This window comes from Sinocyclocheilus anshuiensis, unplaced genomic scaffold, assembly GCF_001515605.1.
Source record: "Sinocyclocheilus anshuiensis isolate Anshui unplaced genomic scaffold, SAMN03320099.WGS_v1.1 scaffold1452, whole genome shotgun sequence".
NCBI classification, from domain to species: domain Eukaryota; kingdom Metazoa; phylum Chordata; class Actinopteri; order Cypriniformes; family Cyprinidae; genus Sinocyclocheilus; species Sinocyclocheilus anshuiensis.
The window spans coordinates 83,953-103,842 of NW_015544231.1; the positions used below are offsets into that span (position 1 = coordinate 83,953).

General features: G+C 39.8%; 1 protein-coding gene across 1 annotated transcript; it reads left to right on the plus strand.

Moving 5' to 3' along the window:
• The first annotated feature begins 1,714 nt into the window (after window positions 1-1,714).
• On the plus strand, window positions 1,715-19,294 carry LOC107697497 (alpha-2-macroglobulin-like). The gene is made up of 34 exons (XM_016498301.1): window positions 1,715-1,903; window positions 3,829-4,012; window positions 4,081-4,237; window positions 4,364-4,416; window positions 6,085-6,105; window positions 6,232-6,397; window positions 6,481-6,565; window positions 6,640-6,754; window positions 6,837-6,957; window positions 7,042-7,151; window positions 7,225-7,395; window positions 7,473-7,700; window positions 7,807-8,019; window positions 8,102-8,251; window positions 10,467-10,592; window positions 10,682-10,775; window positions 10,957-11,107; window positions 11,208-11,433; window positions 11,514-11,637; window positions 14,913-15,034; window positions 15,113-15,164; window positions 15,261-15,344; window positions 15,452-15,628; window positions 15,755-15,830; window positions 15,925-16,081; window positions 16,169-16,243; window positions 16,328-16,490; window positions 16,570-16,754; window positions 18,092-18,313; window positions 18,391-18,512; window positions 18,621-18,702; window positions 18,799-18,882; window positions 18,981-19,086; window positions 19,201-19,294. The coding sequence occupies exons 1-34, from the start codon at window positions 1,821-1,823 to the stop codon at window positions 19,239-19,241; spliced, it is 4,326 nt and encodes a 1,441-aa protein (XP_016353787.1). The 5' UTR covers window positions 1,715-1,820; the 3' UTR covers window positions 19,242-19,294.
• Window positions 19,295-19,890: the final 596 nt, after the last annotated feature.

Below are 19,890 nucleotides of genomic sequence, written 5' to 3' on the forward strand. Positions count from 1 at the left end.
TTTTATTACCTGATGGGACACACTTATGGTGCTGTAAAAATCCTGTGTTCGAAACCGCATACTTCCCTACTATATAGTAGGCAAAAGGCAGTAGACAAGCGAATAAGTATGTTTGAATCCTCAGTATTAATAAAAGAGTAGGCGAGAAATCCCTGGATGTCCTACTGCTTCAGTCCAGGGGGCTGTTTCATAAAACAAGTATACCAAACAAGCCAGGTTTATTTCAGTTAGTCTGGCTTATTGTCAGTTGATTTGGTTCAAAATAAGTCAGAATAACTGCAATAAGCCTGGCTCGTTTGGTAATTGTTTTATGAAACAGGCCCCAGATTCTGAAGTGTTCATCTGATGGACACTTTTCTTTCCCAGAAGCCCGTGCGAGAGGATACGTCATCATCGAACAGGGCGGAGAACAGCGACGAGGGTGTTTACAAATGTGAGTATAAACCAAAACACGGTTCCTGGTGTTGCTGAAGGTGTAAAGACGCTACACCGTATAGTATATTTGTGATTTTTCAGAAAAATACAAGTTTTATTATGTATAGCGAACAGGGGAGCTCCAGTAAGCACACGCACATCTCCAAAGTGGATTTACATAAACCATATACATCTTAAAAACAACTTCTAAATGTCTATTTAATATGTAGGAAAATGCTCTAAAAGAATTGCAGATGAGTACATCTAATAGGCATAGATATCTGAGTGATGTATGTGTGCTATTATGTAGAATGCACTGTTGTCAACACACCGCTTACATTAGTTGAATGTAAGTAATGTAAATAAACAAATCTACATAAAGTAATTAAACATAAGTTGTCTGTTTTATTTGTCCATTATTACTGTTGAGAAAATGAGGAACATTTGTGTTGGAAAAAAGTGAGTTAACACATCAGCAACTACCTCAACATTTAAATGCAGTACTGAGCAGCTAAATCATACAAGCTCAGGGAAAGATGGTAGTAGTATCTTTAACAATGAACAATCATAATGACAAAAAACAAATGTAATGGGTTTGCATACATCATAGTATGTGATTATATACACAGAAAAAAGGCACAATAAGGTTAAATATATTTGAATATTCATAATATTCATAGTCATATTACATCAAAAAATCACATTTGTTTTTGTTGTTAATTATAATTTAATTATAAGTCTTTTTACAAGAAAAAGAGGAAAACAAAGGAGATTTAAGCCAGTTTTGCTTATGCTTGAAAACTTTTGCACACAAAATAAATAAATGAACGACATATTATTACGGTTTTCGTAATAAAATATAATATGTTTAAGGATAACTTAAATCAACCCAGAATGTATTGGTTATACTACAATCACAATAAAAGGGCAGCTGTTTCTTCAACAAGACCACCAAATGAGCAAATTCCATCAACATCAAAATATTTACAGATAGATGAATTAAACCTGTTCATATCTTTAAGTTGTTGCTCTTGTAAAGTCGTAAGTCACATGACAACGTTAACATATGGCGGATGATGTCCGGATCGCATTCATACTTCACAAGATTTGGCTGTAGAGTACATAGACACAAATGTCTATGCTAGAGTATACCCCTTTAGCGCTCGTTAAGGAAGTACTTAAGTGCCTACTTATTGAATGCAGTTTCGAACGCAGCCATTGATTGCAAGTATTTTATTGTGATCTTAACTCGGCCTTCAATACGTGTACCCTGCTTGCTTGTTTCCGATAATTAAGAACGTTTTAATATCAGCTGAGCAGCGCTGGGCGACAGATCTAAACAGAAGTTTTGTATGGTTTCTGAAAGAAACCTCTGATTTGCGTCTAAATTTGGATGATTGTTTTACATGGCTGTGATGGAGATTTGTGTTTGGAAAGGGCTCGTTTTAGCTCTTTTCATCTTTGCTGTTGGTGGACAGAGATCGGGACTGTAAGTAAATGGGTTTTGACGTGATTAGAAGCGTCCTGCTGTCCGTTTTCTTCTGATTGAATTGCATTATATAGATTGAAATATGAAGCTTTGCAAAATACCGTAGCTCTTCTTTTAAAGGGATAGTTCAGCCAAAAATGAAAATTCTGTCAATTACTCGCCCTCATGTCTTCCAAACCCGTAACGCCATCTACACACTGCACAACTTTAGCAATCCTGTAAGTTTATTTGTTTGTTTGCGCACAATAAGTATTCCTGTAACTTCATAAAATTACAGTTGACCCACTGATGACATATGGATTGTTTTGTCGATGTTCTGGACCTTGAACGGGGTAGTAACCTTGCTGTCTATGGAGGGTCAGAAAGCTCTCGGATTTCATCAAAAATATCATAATTTGTGTTCCGAGGTCTTACGGGTTTGGAACGGCATGAGGGTGGGTAGGGCTGAGCGGTATATCGAGTTTGTACGATATATCGATATTTTCTTTATAAGCGATTCGATATGAGGCAATACCGTTTATATGGATATAAAGTAGTTTGATTCGAGCGCATCTGAAAATATAACGGAGGGCACAGACTGAGCTGCTGTGGAGAAAGTGCATAATCCAGTTTGTTCTAAACATGTGACAAGCTTCATATTAAGGCAATAATGGTAAGACATAGTTTATAGTTTATAGTTTGGTTTGGCATATTAGTTTAAGCGGCTCGGCTGTCATATGCTCTGACAGAAAGGCTCCGTGTGCCGCTGACAGAGACGCGCTGTTTAATGTGTTTGAGATGTGCTGTCTTCATGAATGCATAACTTACATTTCACCGGTATATTCTCCATCTGTAAATGTTAGAAAGCCATGGAAATATTTCAATTTTTCTGTCAGAAGTGCATGAGCCTTCTGCTTTGGGATTCTCCGCTAAACTTCACGAACGCTGCCGCTCGCATGCGCGTCAAACAGACAGAGCTCAATTAAATAGGAGCCAAAAATTCTGACTAAAATATACATTTCGCTTAAATATTTGTAGTTGGACAATAAATGTGACCTGTAGGATATATATATTAAATGCAGATTTTTTTTTTAGAAAACACAAAAACGAAAATACCGAGATATATACTGTGTATCGCAAATCGGCCAAAAAATACCGAGATATTAGTTTTTGCCCATATCGCCCAGTCCTAAGGGTGAGTAATTAATGACAGATTTTTCATATTTGGGTGAACTATCCCTTTAAGTGTGGGGAAAAAATAAGCTTTGAATCAGTTGAACCAATTGCTTCGCAAAATGATTCACTGTGAAGCCTCGCGTGTGATGCATGCTGGTCAAAACTGTGTAACGTTACATGCATTAAAACACCTTTTGCAAACCAGTATCCAATGTTTTATTGAAAGTACCGCTCATAAGGTTAAAAGAGTTCACTATAGTGTACCTCAACTGTGGTAATATAAATAGGACCGCCACTCATACACAACAAGCTGGGTTTAGGTCAGAGTAGTTTTATGTGGCGTTAACATCTTGGCCATTTACGCCAAGGACCATATAACTAAAAGTTACCGATCATTCTAAACTTAAAGAGAATAGCAGAGTCCACACCTCAACAGAGGAACGATGTAATTGGAATCCATTTCAGAACTCTTTTTTTTTTTTTTTTAAATCATCAGTTACACCAATGTACTTGGACATTATGGACTCTTAATGTAGTTATCTTTAGTTTATAGTTATTGTTTTCTGAACAGGCCTTTGGAAAGATGCCAAACATATGTACACCAACCCAGCCGTGAACTTCATATAGGTATTAACATTTATGTCAGTGAACAAAATTCCATGCTATTTTAAAACTTAATTAATTGGCTGTATTGAAACCATAAACAGTTAAATAGTTCCATTCATTACCAAATCATAGCTTCTGAAACTAAACTACTGATGTTTCCACAGATCCTTCTTGGTGACATTTCCTGCGGTGATTGAGTCCAGCTCTGATGCCAAATTGTGTGCAAGTCTTCTGAAACCCAATGAGACTCTCACATTGACCGTTTCTCTGCTTGATCACAAAAACCAGACAACACAACTTGTGCAGCAGAGATCTTCAGCAGAGTTTCACCGCTGCTTTAGTTTCCAGGTCTGTCATCTTGTGGAATATGCAGCATTTTCGTCTGGTTTTTGTGCTAACAACATGGTTCTCTACAGGCTCCTCGAGTAGATGGAGAATTGGTGCAGAAACTGAGGGTGGTAGTTCAAGGGAGGGTTTTCAAAATGATCGAAGAGAGGAAAGTCATGTTCAAACATTACCTGCCTTTGACCTTCATCCAAACTGACAAACCCATCTACAATCCAGGACAAGCTGGTGAGCTACAAATGACCCTTGGATGAATATTTAGTCAACTGAACTTGTAGCATTTGTTACACTTTCTAAATGTTCAATTGCATTATGTAATAGTTGGGAGTGTTAATCTGCATTTCCCTTTTGCAGTGAATTTCAGAGTTGTGACCATGAATACCAAATTTGTGCCTCTTGATCAAATGGTAAGTTCTCATATTCAGCGATTTAAACATTTTATTTTTTTTAATGATGTATAAGGTTGCAGGTAGGGATTTTCATTTTAACGGTTTAACCGGTTAATCGACCATAATAATTTTGACCGTCATTTAATTATTTATTTTTTTCAGTAATTTATCAAAATATTTTAAAAGGTTTGCTGCATGGCTAAAATACGCTACGTGTATACAAAATGAAAAAAACAAGTCGCCTATAAGTCGCATTTTATTATTTAATTAAATAAGCCTAATGCCGCCGCGAAATGTTTACAAACATTATAATAAACACTGTAAACATAGCTAGGCTATTTTAGTTCCTCTCACTCCACAACAAATCCTTTCAAGTAACAGTATTTAGAAAATAACAAGAATTAAAAATATAAGAAGCTATGGCAATATAAACAAGTCAAAACAAATTAATTGAGGCTAAAACGAAACTCAAACCAACGTTGGGTCTCTCATTCGACACAAAATCAAATGTTTCTGTATTCGCAATGTATTTGAATGCCAAAATATTATTTATTATGTAGGCCTTCTTCACTTGCATTCCAATATCCACGTAAAACAAAATGTTTTGCATAACACGGAGGTACTGTGATAACACTTGACGGCTTAACAGATCTTACTATATACAGTGGGTACGGAAAGTATTCAGACCCCCTTAAATTTTTCACTCTTTGTTATATTGCAGCCATTTACTAAAATCATTTAAGTTAATTTTTTTTCCTCATTAATGTACACACAGCACCCCATATTGACAGAAAAACACAGAATCGTTGACATTTTTGCAGATTTATTAAAAAAGAAAAACTGAAATATCACATGGTCCTAAGTATTCAGACCCTTTGCTCAGTATTTAGTAGAAGCACCCCCATATGTTTGACTGACTGTATTTTATTATGATAATGAACAGGCTGCATTGTCAAGGTAGCAAAGCTTAACTGTGTGTGCATGCGGCGCCGGCGCAATCACTTGAGTTTTTTCCTTCTAACAGTGGAAGCAACTACTCCTTTTAGTCCTAAAGATAATCGGAATTGTAAAAGGTTTGCCTTTACTTGTGTACATTCACAATAAAAACAAATCTTTGTGCTTTTGTAAAATAAGCCTAAAGAAAAATATGATGCCGCTTTCTGCCGTCTGTTTCCTTTCGTGCAGCACAAAAATGAACCGAAACTCTGCATACTAGGCTAGCTGTTGCACAGTTTTTCTTTCATGTTCTTAATTTATTTGTTCTTAAGTAAACATGTTTCTCGTATAGGCCTATTTATTCGATATATATACATATATACACAGCCTAGCTTTATTTTTCTCCGCTCGCAGAAGCGCTGCAGGTGTGTGATGTGATATGATGATCGAGTGAATCCTCATGTTCTGGTGTTTGCTGCTTTTTGCACGTGTAAAATTAATCCCCGGGAAACAAATGTTAGTATTTTTAACGGGACACAGATACTTTATCATTTCTAATTTAATTCAATTCTAATTTAAAATAATCTTGTCGGTTAACTGTTAACAATCAGTTAACGAGCGTCGGTTAGGAAAAATAACCGAAATGAACATCCCTAGTTGCAGGTTATTTTTAGATGCACAAACCTCATGTTGCTTCATCAGCATGTATGTGATTTAAATGTCTAATATTTCTGTGTTTGTGTCTTGCAGTACAGTCTGGTGGTAGTGGAGGTGAGAGTTTGCTCCGAAGCAAGTATTTGGATGGATGTGGCACTGTTTTATTTCTACATGTTCTCTGCATATTTTTTTTTTAGATTTGTTATATTTCTGAGCTGCTTTTTTTTTTTTTGTCAATAGGACAATAATAATAATCGGATTGGTCAGTGGACAAATGTTTCCTCAACGAGGTGGATTTTGCAGCTTTCTCATGAGTTGAACCCAGAGGCTCAGATAGGGATGTACACACTGAGTGCTTTTATTGGTGACCGAATGATCTCACAGGTTTTTGAGGTGAAAAAATATGGTAGGTCACCACATAAAATGTGCAACTGGTAGATCTGAAGACAAATCGGAGGTCTTTATTTAAAGCATTCATTTCTGGTTTAGTTTTACCCAAGTTTGAGGTCACCTTAACTGCACCACAGATGTACAGTGTTGGAGATGTGGGACTGAAAGTTGAGGCTTGTGCCAAGTAAGTGCTTATTTCCTTGAATTTGTCTTGTGGTTGGTCGGTTCTTGATCTCGTTCTATGTAACATCTTCCCAGATACACATATGACCAACCTGTACCAGGTCAAGCATTGGTGGAAGTGTGCCGTGAGCCATTTCCATATGATGAGGTTCCTGGTTTGACTCGTCAATGCCTGTATAAATACATTAAGGTGTGACTACTGCTGTACAGAGTAGGGTTTTTCTTCCACATGTGCTTTACTTTTAATATGACTGTCTTTGTTCTGCTACCAGATGAATGCCACGGGCTGTGCCTCCCTTAACTTCAGTACATCTGTGTTTTTCAACTCCAAATTTGAGAATAATATGCAAAATTCCCTTCTTGTTAATGTGAATGTCACTGAGGAGGCAACAGGTTAGTGAGCTATTGGCTTATTTGAAGCAGCTTAACATGTTTATTTGGTGCCTTCATGTTTGTGCCGTTTCTTTTTCCTCCAAGACGTAGTCATGTCAAAGTCCACAAATGTGTCCATTACGTTTGAAGTTGGCAAGATCACCTTTGTGGGGCTCCCAGAGTTCTTTCAACCTGGATCAACGATTGTGGGAAAGGCAAGTAAAAGTTTCACTTGTTACAGAAGCCTTCACATTGGTTACCTTTCCTAACCATGGTCTTTCCCAGTAGATCTCTGCATCTTTTTTCAATGGGACTCCAATTGTGAGCAAAGCGGTGTATCTGCTGGATGGTTCCAGCTTGCCCAACGAACTGCTGTTGAATCTGACTACAAACCAGAACGGACTGGCCACGTTGTCCTTTAACACTGCTGATCTCCGTAAAGCTGATCTTAATCTGGTGGTACGATTTGTTCTCTTTCTCTGATTTTAAATGAAGACTTCTCTCAAAAGAATCCAATTCCATTCATTGTTCTTCAGGCAAGTGCAACTCCAGTGAATTCTTATGGTTCCAAATCGCCGTACTTCAGTTCAGATACAAGAGTGGTTCAACATCTCCAACCTGCTACTCCCAACAGCCCAACCTTCAGTGAACTGTCTATAGTGAAGCTTGAGCAACCATTGAAATGTGGCACCACTTATCCAGTGACCATCAAGTATTCTTTTGTTGGCGAAACTGGCAACTTCGATGCTGACATCGTCTATATGGTGAGTGGGCTCCAGTTTTGTAGTGATTTTTCTGTTTTGACTGCACTGGTCTGTTTGTATGACACCTGTCATATGCACCAGTCTCTCTCTCTCTGTCTTCTTTCAGGTCTTGTCCAGAGCAGTGATTTTTCTCCATGGGTTTAAGAAGGTTCAAGTGAGGGCTTCTAATAGCATCACGAGCGGCACCATGTCATTCCAGCTGTCTGTGGGTGGTGATTTGGCACCAGTTGTGCAAATTCTGGCTTTCTGCGTTCTGCCCAGTGAGAATGTAGTTGTTGGTAGTGTGGCTTTTGACACCGAAATGTGTTTCCAAAACCAGGTATTATGTGCACTAGCATCTCGTTTTCCTATGTGGGGTACAGTAACTTTTCCTACAGCATGTGAGCTGGTTCTTGTTCCAGGTGTCTCTGCAGTTCTCTCCAGCTACTGCCGTTCCTGGCGAGAAAAACACTTTGACTGTTTCTGCCCAAGCAGGATCCCTGTGTGGCCTCAGCGCTGTAGATCAGAGCATCCTGATCATGGAGCCAGGAAGACGTCTGAGTGCTGAAATGGTATCCATGTGCCGTTGGTTCCATTTTCCTGTTGGACTTGATTTGACATCCAGGTTCAGCTTTAGGATTTGAGTTATGATGTGGCTGTTACATTTAAAGGGGACATCAGATGCCCATTTTCCACAAGTTGATATGATTCTTTAGTGTCTTTATGAAAAGTCTATAACATACTTTAGTTAAAATTTCTCAATGGTAGTGTAAAACAACACCCTTTTTACCCTGTCAAAAACAGCTCTGTTCACAGCAACCCGTTTCGGTGCATGTCCCTTTAAATGCTAATGAGCTCGGCTCCCCCCGCCCCTCTTTTCTGTGGGGTGATGAGCAGTTCTCTGAGAGACTGTAAACTTTAGCCGCGGAAAATAGATGCATTTAGGCAGATCGGGGGCGCATTCCCTTCAAAACCAAAGGTAATCCACTGCGTCTTCAGCGGCTCAGATGTCGGGAGTAAATGATGACTGCTATGTTCATTATTGCATCCAACAACAAAACACCTCAATCGCTTGTGTGACATTCTTGTCTACTCCTGCTCCGGCGTCATAACAATGGCGGACTGTTGACAGCTCACTCAGGGTGGGTCTGTGCTAAAACGGCCTTGTCAGTCAATAGTCATGGGAGGGGCCTTGGCCTGTGTGACGTACATCTGGGGGCTGTTTCATAAAAGACGCTAAGAAAAGCAGGGATTAAAGTCCAAAACCTGACTTGAAATAACCTAACAAATCAATCGGGACTAAAGCGGTTTCATAAACGACAATTTAAGTTCACGCAATCTCACTAATTCGATCCAGGTTCAATGAGTCAGGATAATTTGATGTGCACGCTTATTCTTAAGCACCCCTTAATGTCGATCATGGATCAAATCGATCCACCATGGCAAACATGTTTTCCTCAGTGTGTAACTGACACGTCACAGGTATATTTTTCTTCTGTAAATGCTAGAAAGTCATGCAAATATATCCATTTTGCTGTCAGGAGTGGACGAGGCTTTTACGCGAGCGAATGAGCGCTGCTGCGCGCAACACAGGCGGAGCAGAATAAAATATATATTCTGCTAAAATATTTGTTGTCACATTAAATGTGACATGTAGAATTTTAATCCTACATATAAGTGTATTTTTATGATAGCAGTAACTGTAAATCAAATGTAAGCTGGCTAATACAGCCCTACTAGCTCAAATGAGTTAAATGTGTGTGTTCCTCTTCTCAGTTAAAATGTAGTCTGATTTCTATTTTTATTGTCATTTTTAATTCTGTGATTTTAACTTTTAATTTAGTGTTTTTAATGCTTTAATGCTTTAAAGAGCAATTTTAGTTTGTAATGTTTTAATGTTCTACTAATAACCATAAAAGGTACAGCTGTCATAAAATCCGAGATAAAGACTGCATGGCTAGAAACTGCTGATCAACTGAATGTGCAAGTAGCAACTGTGTTAAAATGTTTTCATATACCTTTAAAAAAAAAAGTCATTACATTCTGGGCACAATACATTAAATACAGTTGGTTGTAGCCTATTTTTTTTTATTTATTTGATTTAAGTTGCATTTTCTGTATACTTTTACTTTTGGACTAATAATGAAGTCAACTAGTTGTATGTGTAAGAGTCAGTGGTAATATCAATGCGTTCCTATTGGTCAGTGTTAGAACTCCGCTTAGCCTGACGGTTAGCCTGCTCCGGACCAGGTTAGTTTCCCAGCATAAGTTGGCACCGTGACAGAGCTTGAGCTATGGTAATTTTGCTTTCAGAAACCAAATCAAGTGACAATAAGTCAGAATAACTGAAATAAGCCTGGCTTATTTGGTAAACTAGTTTTATGAAACAGCCCCCAGGCCAGAATCTGAGAATGGCTTGATCTGAGAAAGTGCTAATGTTTTTTTTGGGGGGATTTAAAAAAAAAAAAAGCACTAGGTGGATTTTTGTCATTATAGGGTGTTTGTGTACACGCACTGCTAACACACATTTATGTTCAAACACCATGTAAAATTGGATTTTCATCTGATCTCCCCTTTAAAACCGTAACTTTATGAACTTGTGTATTGTTCTCAATTCAGTTATATTCTAATCAATAAAATGATTCTACATTGACCCTAACAGACCAATCAGAATGAGCTTCTGATTAAAAATAAAAATGTAATAAGTAAATGGGGAATAAACAGTGCGTTTAGTTAAGCAATTTTCCAGAGATGTGTGACACCATCACTATTGTTTCATGGTTCCAGGTTTTCAACATGCTCCTGATACGATCTGCATCAGGTTACCCATACAGCGTTAACGATGAACAGGAGTGTATGAGTTTTCGACTCCGTCGAGCTGTTCCTATAGATCATGCCTATACAAGTTTCAGGGTAGAAAATCATTCATGACCATGTAGTCACTGAATACTACAAACTACTTTATTTAAAATACATCTTGTTTTGGCTTGCTGCTCTGGCAGAGCGTGGGGATGAAGCTCGCAACAAATCTGAATGTACGAGAACCTGAGTGCCTGACGTACAAAGGCATGAAGTATTATCGCAGCTTCCCCAAAAGTAGGTCTATGCATTTAGATGGTTCTTTCCATGAAAACTATTTTTGCATGACTTGGTGAACTTGGGTTATTCCACTTGATCTAAAAGTATAAATAAATGCAACAAGAGGTGCCATTGAGATGGCTTGAGAACTGAAGTGCATACAAAAAAGCAGGAACTTGTAGCTTTAATGTCTTTTCAGTGAACTTTGAAATGCAGCCCTTTGCGGTGGATGCGATGGCTGCTGCTCCAGTAGCAGAGAGTGGAGGCGAGAGCAGTTCCTCTTCCTCTTTTGACCTAACTGTCAGGACTTATTTTCCAGAAACTTGGATATGGCAGCTTGCTCAAGTGGGGTTAGTGAAGCATGTCTTTATTTCATGAGTTGCACACAGTTTTTACCTTTCTTGTCCCCTTTTTACCCCTTATTTCTGTTTTCTGGTGTTCTTTCTTCAGAGACTCTGGGTCCACACGGGTTCCTCTCAAGGTTCCTGACACCATCACCAAATGGGAGACAGGGGCGTTCTGTTTGTCCTCCAAAGGTTTCGGTTTGGCTCCTCCGGTTTCACTGATGGTCTTCCAACCCTTCTTTCTGGAGCTTTCTCTGCCATACTCCATGATCCGTGGGGAGTCATTTGAGCTGAAGGCCACAGTCTTCAACTATCTGTCCAAGTGCATCATGGTCTGGGTTTATTTATAATGGATCTGTATAGAGAAGATCCCGGTGTCTTTGCTCTGTGTATTAATGATTTTCTTTGGCAGGCTAAAGTAACTCCAACTCAATCCTTGGCCTTCACTCTGAGACCATTTAATGATCCGTATTCATCCTGTCTCTGTTCCAACGGAAGAAAGTCCTTTAAATGGATTCTCTCAGCTTCTGTTCTCGGTCAGTTTTGGACCATCGGTCTCTCTCCAAATTTAAGTGTTTATATTTACATTACGTTTACATTTAGTCATTTAACAGGCACTTTTATCCAAAGCGACTTACAAATGAGGACAATGGAAGCAATCAAAATCAACAAAAGAGCAATGATATGCAAGTGCTATAACAAGTCTCAGTTAGCTTAATGCAGTACATGTAGCAAGATTTTTTAAAAATTATATCATAAATAAAAAGAAAACCGATAGAATAGAAAAAGAATAGATCAAGCTAGTGTTAGAGGCCTTTTTTGCTTTTGTTGTATAATAAATAAAAATTAAACAAATAGAATAACAAAAGATTAGAAAAGCCAGTGTTAGTTTTTTTTTTTTAAAGAATAGAATTAGAATAGAGAGTGGGTTAGAAGTGAAATAAAGATGGAAGAGATGTGTTTTTAGCCGATTCTTGAAGATGGCTAAGGACTCCGCTGCTCTGATTGAGTTGGGCAGGTTGTTCCACCAGGAGGGAACATTAAATTTAAAAGTCCGTGAAAGTGATTTTGTGCCTCTTTGGGATGGCACAATAAAGCGATGTTCACTTGCAGAACGCAATCTTCTAGAGGCACATAAGTCTGCAGTAATTAATTTAGGTAAAGGGGTGCAGAGCCAGTGGTGGTTTTGTAGGCAAACATTAATGCCTTGAATTTTATGCAAGCAGCTATTGGTAGCCAGTGCAAATTGATGAACAGAGGTGTGACATGCATTCTTTTTGGCTCATTAAAAATTAGTCTTGCTGCCGCGTTCTGGATTAATTGTAAAGGTTTGATAGAGCTGGTTGGAAGACCTGCCAAGAGAGCATTGCAATAGTCCAGCCTGGACAGAACAAGAGCTTGAACAAGGAGTTGTGAAGCATGTTCCGAAAGAAAGGGCCTGATCTTCTTGATGTCAAAAGCAGCGGACAGATCCAGCAAGATAAGTATTAAAAGATTTGGAATCCGCTCTTGCCAGTCTTATGGCTTCAACAACTGAGAACAAGGCTGTCTCTGTTGAATGTCCACTTCTGAAACCAGACTGGTTGCTGTCGAGGAGGTTGTTCTGTGTGAGAAAGGCAGAGACTTGGTGGAACACAGCTTGTTCAAGTGTTTTTGCACTGAATGGAAGAAGGGAAACCAGTCTGTATTTCTCTAAAAGAGGGTTTACAGACTAAGGGTGGGTTTCTTAAGTAGTGGGGTTATGTCTAAATGCTGAGGGAAAAACACCAGTGTGAAGGATGTGTTAATGATGTGAGTGAGTGCATGTACAACTGCAGGAGAAATGGCTTGAAGGAGATGAGATGGAATAGGATCAAGCGGACAATAGTAGGATGATTAGAAAGGATGAGTTTGGAGACTTCTGCCTTCTGAGAGTGAAGAGAAGGATGTGAATGAGTGTATGTTTGCTGATAAGATGTGCTTGACCGATTGTGGTGTGGAAAATTGTGCATTGATGGTTTTATTTTTATTAATGAAGAACGTGGAAAAGTCGTCAGCTGTTAGAGTTGATGAAGGAGGGGGAGGCGGAGGACAAAGGAGGGAGGAGAATGTTTTAAAGAGCATGCAAGAGTTAGACGAATTGTTAATTTTGTTATGATAGTATGCCCTTTTAGCAGTGGAGACATTAGCAGAGAAGGAAGAGAGGGAGTGACTGATACACATTAAGGTCAGTAGGATTTTTTTGATTTGCGCCACACCCTTTCAGCAGCCCTGAGTTTAGAATAATGTTCGCGGAGAACATCAGACAGCCAAGGGGCAGAAGGGGTGGTATGGGCTGGCCTGGAGGACAAGGGGCAGACAGTGTCTAAACAAGATGTAAGAGTGGAGCAGAAAGTATCAGTAGCACTGTTAGCATCAAGAGATGCTAACTGTTCAGGTGGGAGGAAGCGAAGATGAAACCATAGCATATTGCCGGGAGGGTGAGATTGAGCGTAGGTTACGTCGAAAGATGACATGTGGAGGGGTATGGGTTGTGTCAGGAACCATGTTGAGGTTAAGAGTGAGGAGGAAGTGATTCGAGGGGAGCAGAAAGTATCAGTAGCACTGTTAGCATCAACTGATTTGTGAGTAGCCGTAGTTAACACTCTTGAGATCAAAAGAGGCGAGCAGAGTGTGGAAATCTGCAGCCTGAGGATTATCTAGGTGGATGTTGAAGTCTCCAAGCATAACTAGGAGAGTACGATCCTCAGGAAAGGTTGAGAGCAGCACATCTAATTAATCCAAGAAGTTACCTTGTGGTCCTGGGGGTTGATAAACAACTACAAAATGGATTTTAAAAGGGTGGGTAATAGCGACTGAATGTGATTTCAAAGGAGCTGTTAATACCCAGGGAAGGTAAAGGAATACATTTCCAATCATTAGAGATAAGCAGACCAGTACCTCCACCTCTTCCAGTCAGACGGTGGGGGTGGGAAAATGAGAAATTATTGGAGAGTGCTGCAGGAGTAGCAGTGTCCTCTGGTTTGATCCACGTCTCTGTCAGGGCCAAGTGTTTGAGGTGTTACTCACTATGATGATGGTTAAACTGATTATCCCGATTATTGTCATTTGGGATTTTTACATTTCATCTGAATTATTGCACATTCATGTAAGCACAAATCAACAGAACGACAACTCATATGTTTGGTTTATTTGACAATCTAGTTTCCTTATTTATTTTATTTAGTCTGATTCATATAAATTGACACTCTATACATTACGAAATCTGGTAAAACAAGCTTCTCTCAAAAGCTAAAAGAGCAAAATTCATAATTAACTCGAACAATTCCAAATTATTTTCATGGTTTTTCTATTAAAACAACAAAGACTTTGTATTGTGACTGTGGTTGTTAAAATAGACACAACCTCTACAGCAAACAATACAGTTGCTATCTATGTTTAGATCTATTACAGTTCATCACTGAGAAGGTTTAGTCACACCAACCCGCGCACCAAGAGAAGGAAGCAAAACTGGTTGTCTTAGTGTGGAGAGAGCATGTGCCAGATTGGGAAGATTAAGTAAAAACTGGAAAGTAAATGTATACATATAAGAGAAAAGCTCAGATTGGGGGGGATTTAAAAGCTTGACACCTGGCAACTGCAACCATAAATGCTCATGGAGTTGTTACCTCTTCAAAATACCACAAGTGAATGGGGGGGTGCTTTCAGGATGAATAACCAGAGGGCAAATAATTTTTTTTAATTTTTTTTTAATTAATTTTTTTATTATGCTTAATCAAGTGAAGCAATTAAAATGTCATGTATCCCAACTCCCTTCCTGTCTATACTGTAGGAGCTGTAAATGTGACTGTCAGTGCTCAGGCTGAACAATCCCAGACTCTGTGTGGTAATGAGGTTGTGACTGTGCCAACGAGAGGACGCATTGACATAGTCACTCGAAGTCTTCTTGTCTTGGTCTGTGGGTTTTCACCAGCTTTCTGGATAATGGAGCTCATTGTGCTTTTACTGATAAGGTGTTTTTTGCTTTTGTAGGCTGAAGGAGTAGAAAGGACCGTCACCCATAGTTGGTTACTGTGCCCAAAGGGTTTGTTTGCACTCAGTGATTTCCTCAATACGTTCTTTCTGTACCATCAAACATTAGCCTAGCGTTCTGTGGTGATTCGTTCTGTTTGGTCTGTAGCAAGCGTCATTTCAGAAGATGTGACACAGGCGTTTCCTGAAAATGTGATCCAGGGATCAGCCAGATGCTCCATTTCAGTCCTTGGTAAAGTGATTCATTGAGGGGAAGCAAACACTGTGACATTCAGCAGAATAACTTGGGCTTTTGATTTGGGTTTTTGGCTTGACCTCTTGTATATCTTCCTCTTGTAGGGGACATAATGGGTCGTGCACTGAAGAATCTGGATGGATTGTTACGGATGCCATATGGCTGTGGAGAACAAAATATGGGTGTTCTTGCTCCCAATATTTACATCCTACAGTACCTGGAAGTCACGGCACAGCTCACCACAGCCATCCAAGAGACCGCCAAGGGTTACCTTCAGAGAGGTGTTGATGACAATCAGTTTTTTTTTTTTTTTTTACTTGGGAGATTAAATCCCAAGGACGTTCCGTTCTTCTCTTCCCGTCGGAGCATGTCAGACTATTTTCTCATGTGGTCTTTGACCTGAATAGGATATCAAGGACAACTGAACTATAGGCACCGTGACGGTTCATACAGCACATTTGGTTATGATGAATCGAACACATGGTGAGTTTCTTGCTGTTCTTCTAGTCTTGTGTGTCGTCCGTTGTAGCACCAAGTTTGTACGTTCAGTTTGTCAAGAAGTTTCCTCCATGACCAGGTTGACTGCCTTTGTCCTGAGATCTTTTGGCCTAGCGAGGCGTTTCATCTTCATCGATCCAAATGTCCTTCGGAGTGCAAAGGATTGGTTGATCAGCAAGCAGGGTTCAGACGGCTGTTTCGTGCAGCAGGGAACTCTGTACCACTATGAAATGAAGGTGGTCACATGTTTCTTCAAATGTGCTGTAACCTGTAGATTCAAGGGCCCAGACGTTCTTCTAAATCAATATACTGGTGTATTTTAGGGTGGAGTTGATGATAACGTAACCATGACTGCATACATCACTGCGTCACTGCTTGAACTAGACGTCCCTGTCATGGTAAAAATGTCACCAGAAGTTGTACAAGCTCCTTGTAAATGACCTTCCTGTTCTGGATGTAGTCTGACCTCTGTTTGATTTCAGGATCCTGTCATCACCAGCGCTCTGTCGTGCTTAAGGTCTGTCTTTGGGAACCTGGAAAACACTTACGCCACTGCTCTGCTTGCCTACACTTTCAGTCTGGTTGGAGAGACCAGCACTCGATCACAGCTCTTAACTATTCTGGACAACCGTGCCATTTCTGAAGGTGACATTTATCAGACTCTTGTTTGAAATGTTCATCAGGTTCTTTGGCATCAACTTTCTTGCCTCCATCTCGTCCTAAGGCACTAAGCTCCATTGGTCTCAGACTTCATCTGGTGATACTCTGGCAGTGGAGATCAGCTCATATGTGCTGCTAGCGGTTCTCTCTGTACAGCCTCTCACGACAGCTGCTCTGAGCTATGCTAACCGCATTGTCAACTGGCTCGTGGTCAAGCAGAATCCCTATGGAGGCTTTTCCTCCACCCAGGTGACTGACCACCAAACATGAGTGCAATCCTCCATATACGAGTGGTGTGTTGAATTGCATACAGTGCTGCTTGAAAGTTTGTGAACCCTTTTCTGTATTTCTCAATTATGACCCAAAACTTAATCCGATTTTTGCACGAGTCTTGAAAGTAGACAAGGAGAACCCAGTCAAACAAATGAGACGAAAAAATATTTTGTCACTTATTTATTCAGGAAAATGATCCAATAATACATATCTGTGAGTGGCAAAAGTATGTGCATCTCTAGAATTAAAGGTCTTTGCACACGGAGTCTGAAATTTTCACGTTAAAAAATAAATACGACCTCACATTGTGTCAGTCACGTTTACACACTGTGCCCGAAACTTTTCATCATTAAAATTTCGGACCAAGTTCGATTTTCTGTGTTTTCGCATCTGTAGCAAGCATTTTCATGAAGTATGAATATGAAAAAAAAAAAAAAAATGCATATGAACATTTCGGACTCGGTGTGCAAGGGCCTTAACTGTTAATTTGAATGTGATATTAGAGTCCATCTGTTCAGAGGTGTTTTTAATCCGTGTAATGACTATCAGGTGTCATTGCCTGCTCTTTTTTTTTATTTAGAGAACAGATGTCTGTCAAAGTTTGATCATGCTTGTGGAAGTGAATCATGGCACAAACAAAGGAGATCTCCGAGGACCTCAGAAAGAGTTGGTGTTGCTCATCAGGCTGGAAAAGGTTACAAAACCATCTCTATAGAGTTTGGTCTCCACAAATCCACAGGCAGACAGATTGTGTATAAATGACCACTGTTACCCTCCCCAGGAGTGGCCGACCAACAAAGATCTCTCCAAAAGCAAGACGTGTAATAGTCTGTGAGGTTGCAAAGGACTCCCAGGGTAACTTCTAAGCAACTAAAGGCCTTAATCCAGTTGAAATGTTGTGGAAGGATCTGAAGCAAGCAGTTCATAGGAGGGGACCCACCAACATCATCACAATTTGAAGTGGTTCTGTACTGAGGACTGAGCTAATATTCCTACAAGTCGTTGTGCAGGACTGATCAGCAGTTACAAGAAAAGTTTTGCTGCGGTTATTGCTGAAAGCAAAGATTCACTTACTTTTGCAACTTGCAGATTTGTGACACTTTCTTTTATTTATTGAGAAAAATGATCCAAAGTATATAGTTTTGTCTCATTTGTTTTATTGGGTTCTCTTTGTTTACTTTCAGGACTTGTGTGAAAATCTGATGATGTTTTGGGTCGTAAATACACGGAATATAAAAAATTCTAAAGGGTTCACAAACTTTCAAACAGCAGTGTGTGAGAGAATATTTTTTTATTTCTTTTTTTTTGTATAGGACACTGTGGTGGCTCTTCATGCTCTGTCAGTGTACGCCGCTGAAGTGTTCAGCTTGGAGGGCTCCAGCACCATCACCGTACAGTCCTCAGTGGTAGGAGGAGACTCTTATAGCTTTGACGTGAATCGGGACAACAGGCTGCTGTATCAGGAGAAGCCACTGAAGAATGTTCCAGGCAAATACAGTGTTAACGCGATGGGCTCCACCTGTGTGTCTGTGCAGGTCTGTATCTTCACCTCCTTTATTTCTGTGTCTGTTGTGCTCATCCTAATTCTCCTTGTTTTGCTTATCAATCATAGCTTGCGTGTTTCTACAACATCCCGACACCTATTAAATTCGCCAGGATGCTGACTGTTGAGGCAAAGGTGAAGGGAGACTGCCAACTGCTTGGAGCCAATCTAATGTTGAGCTTCACAGTGAAGTAAGAGCAGCTTTGACTTTCCTAAAATCAGCTCATGTTTATGGCTCTAATGCTATTAAAAGGGAAGTTGTTCCTTTTGGCTAAATCTCTTTATTCCCCTTCATTCAGATACAGTGGTGCAAAAGCAAGTACTAACATGGTTATCGTGGACATTAAACTCCTGTCTGGCTTCACGGCAGATACGTCACCAGTTCGTATGGGTTTTAAGATGATTTGTAGAATCCTAAGATGTTTGAAACTCCTTCAGATGTATTTGTGCATCTACACGATGGTCTTTTCCTCACAGCTTGGAACTCCACCTGATGCGTTTGTCCCACTAGTGGAGCGAGTTGATACTGGAGAGGATCATGTCCTAGTGTATCTGAAAGAGGTAAGAGTCTGCATACACTGGGTATATTCTGTACCTGCCACTCTCATGCGTGATGTGTATGTGCATCTGTGCTGCTGTTCTTCACTTCTGTTCCACAGGTTCCCAAAAGTGTCCCTATGAGTTACACAATACGACTGAAACAGGTTCTTGTAGTGAAAAACCTCAAGCCAGCAGTCATCAACGTTTATGACTACTATCAGACAAGTACACTTTCATCATTTGACTTGCACTTGGCTGTTACCTGTATCTTTTGTTGTATGTTTGATCAGACAGGCAATTCTACATGCATACAAAAGGTAATTTCTTGTCCTTTTTCAGGTGATCAGTTTGAGACTACATATACGTCCCCCTGTCAATAATTGTGATGCAGTACTGGCTACAGGACGCTTGAATCAAATAAAAAATTTTATACAGTCAGTCTTTTTGTTGCCTGTTTCTATGGATTAAAGTGTTTGTGTGAGGCTGAAAATCCCAAACTTTTGCACTGTTCACGAGTTTCTATTTGTCCTGCGTGGATTCAGTTCCTTGCACCATGGCTGAAATGCAGTTTATTTGTGCAATGGCTGTTCTTAACTTGGACTTTTCAATCATGTTCACTCGTTGGGTTATTTACGAGTTATCCCTCTAAATTAGGGATGCACGACATGATCGGAATCGGCCAATAAAGGCTTAATGTAAACATCGGCATCGGCCATTTAAAAAAATATAGGCCGCTATGCCTCGCCGATAAGAGGATATCTCACATGTGCTCAGGGTGTGATAGTGATAAGATCACGTCAGCAGTGTGGTCATGAAGCAAACTTTTGATGCGATTCACTGTTTTGCATCGCTGCATTTAATTGGAGAATGCATGAACAGAATGACGTGTCCGGTGTGCAAGAGTCAACAGTTTCTAGCGCGTGCAGCAGCGGCAGCCTCCCCGTGTCCTAATGTCCGACCGGTAAGGCCTTTTATTTACTTAGTGGGCGCTGTTGGCCTACTTGTAATAAAATGAAAGTAAAATACATA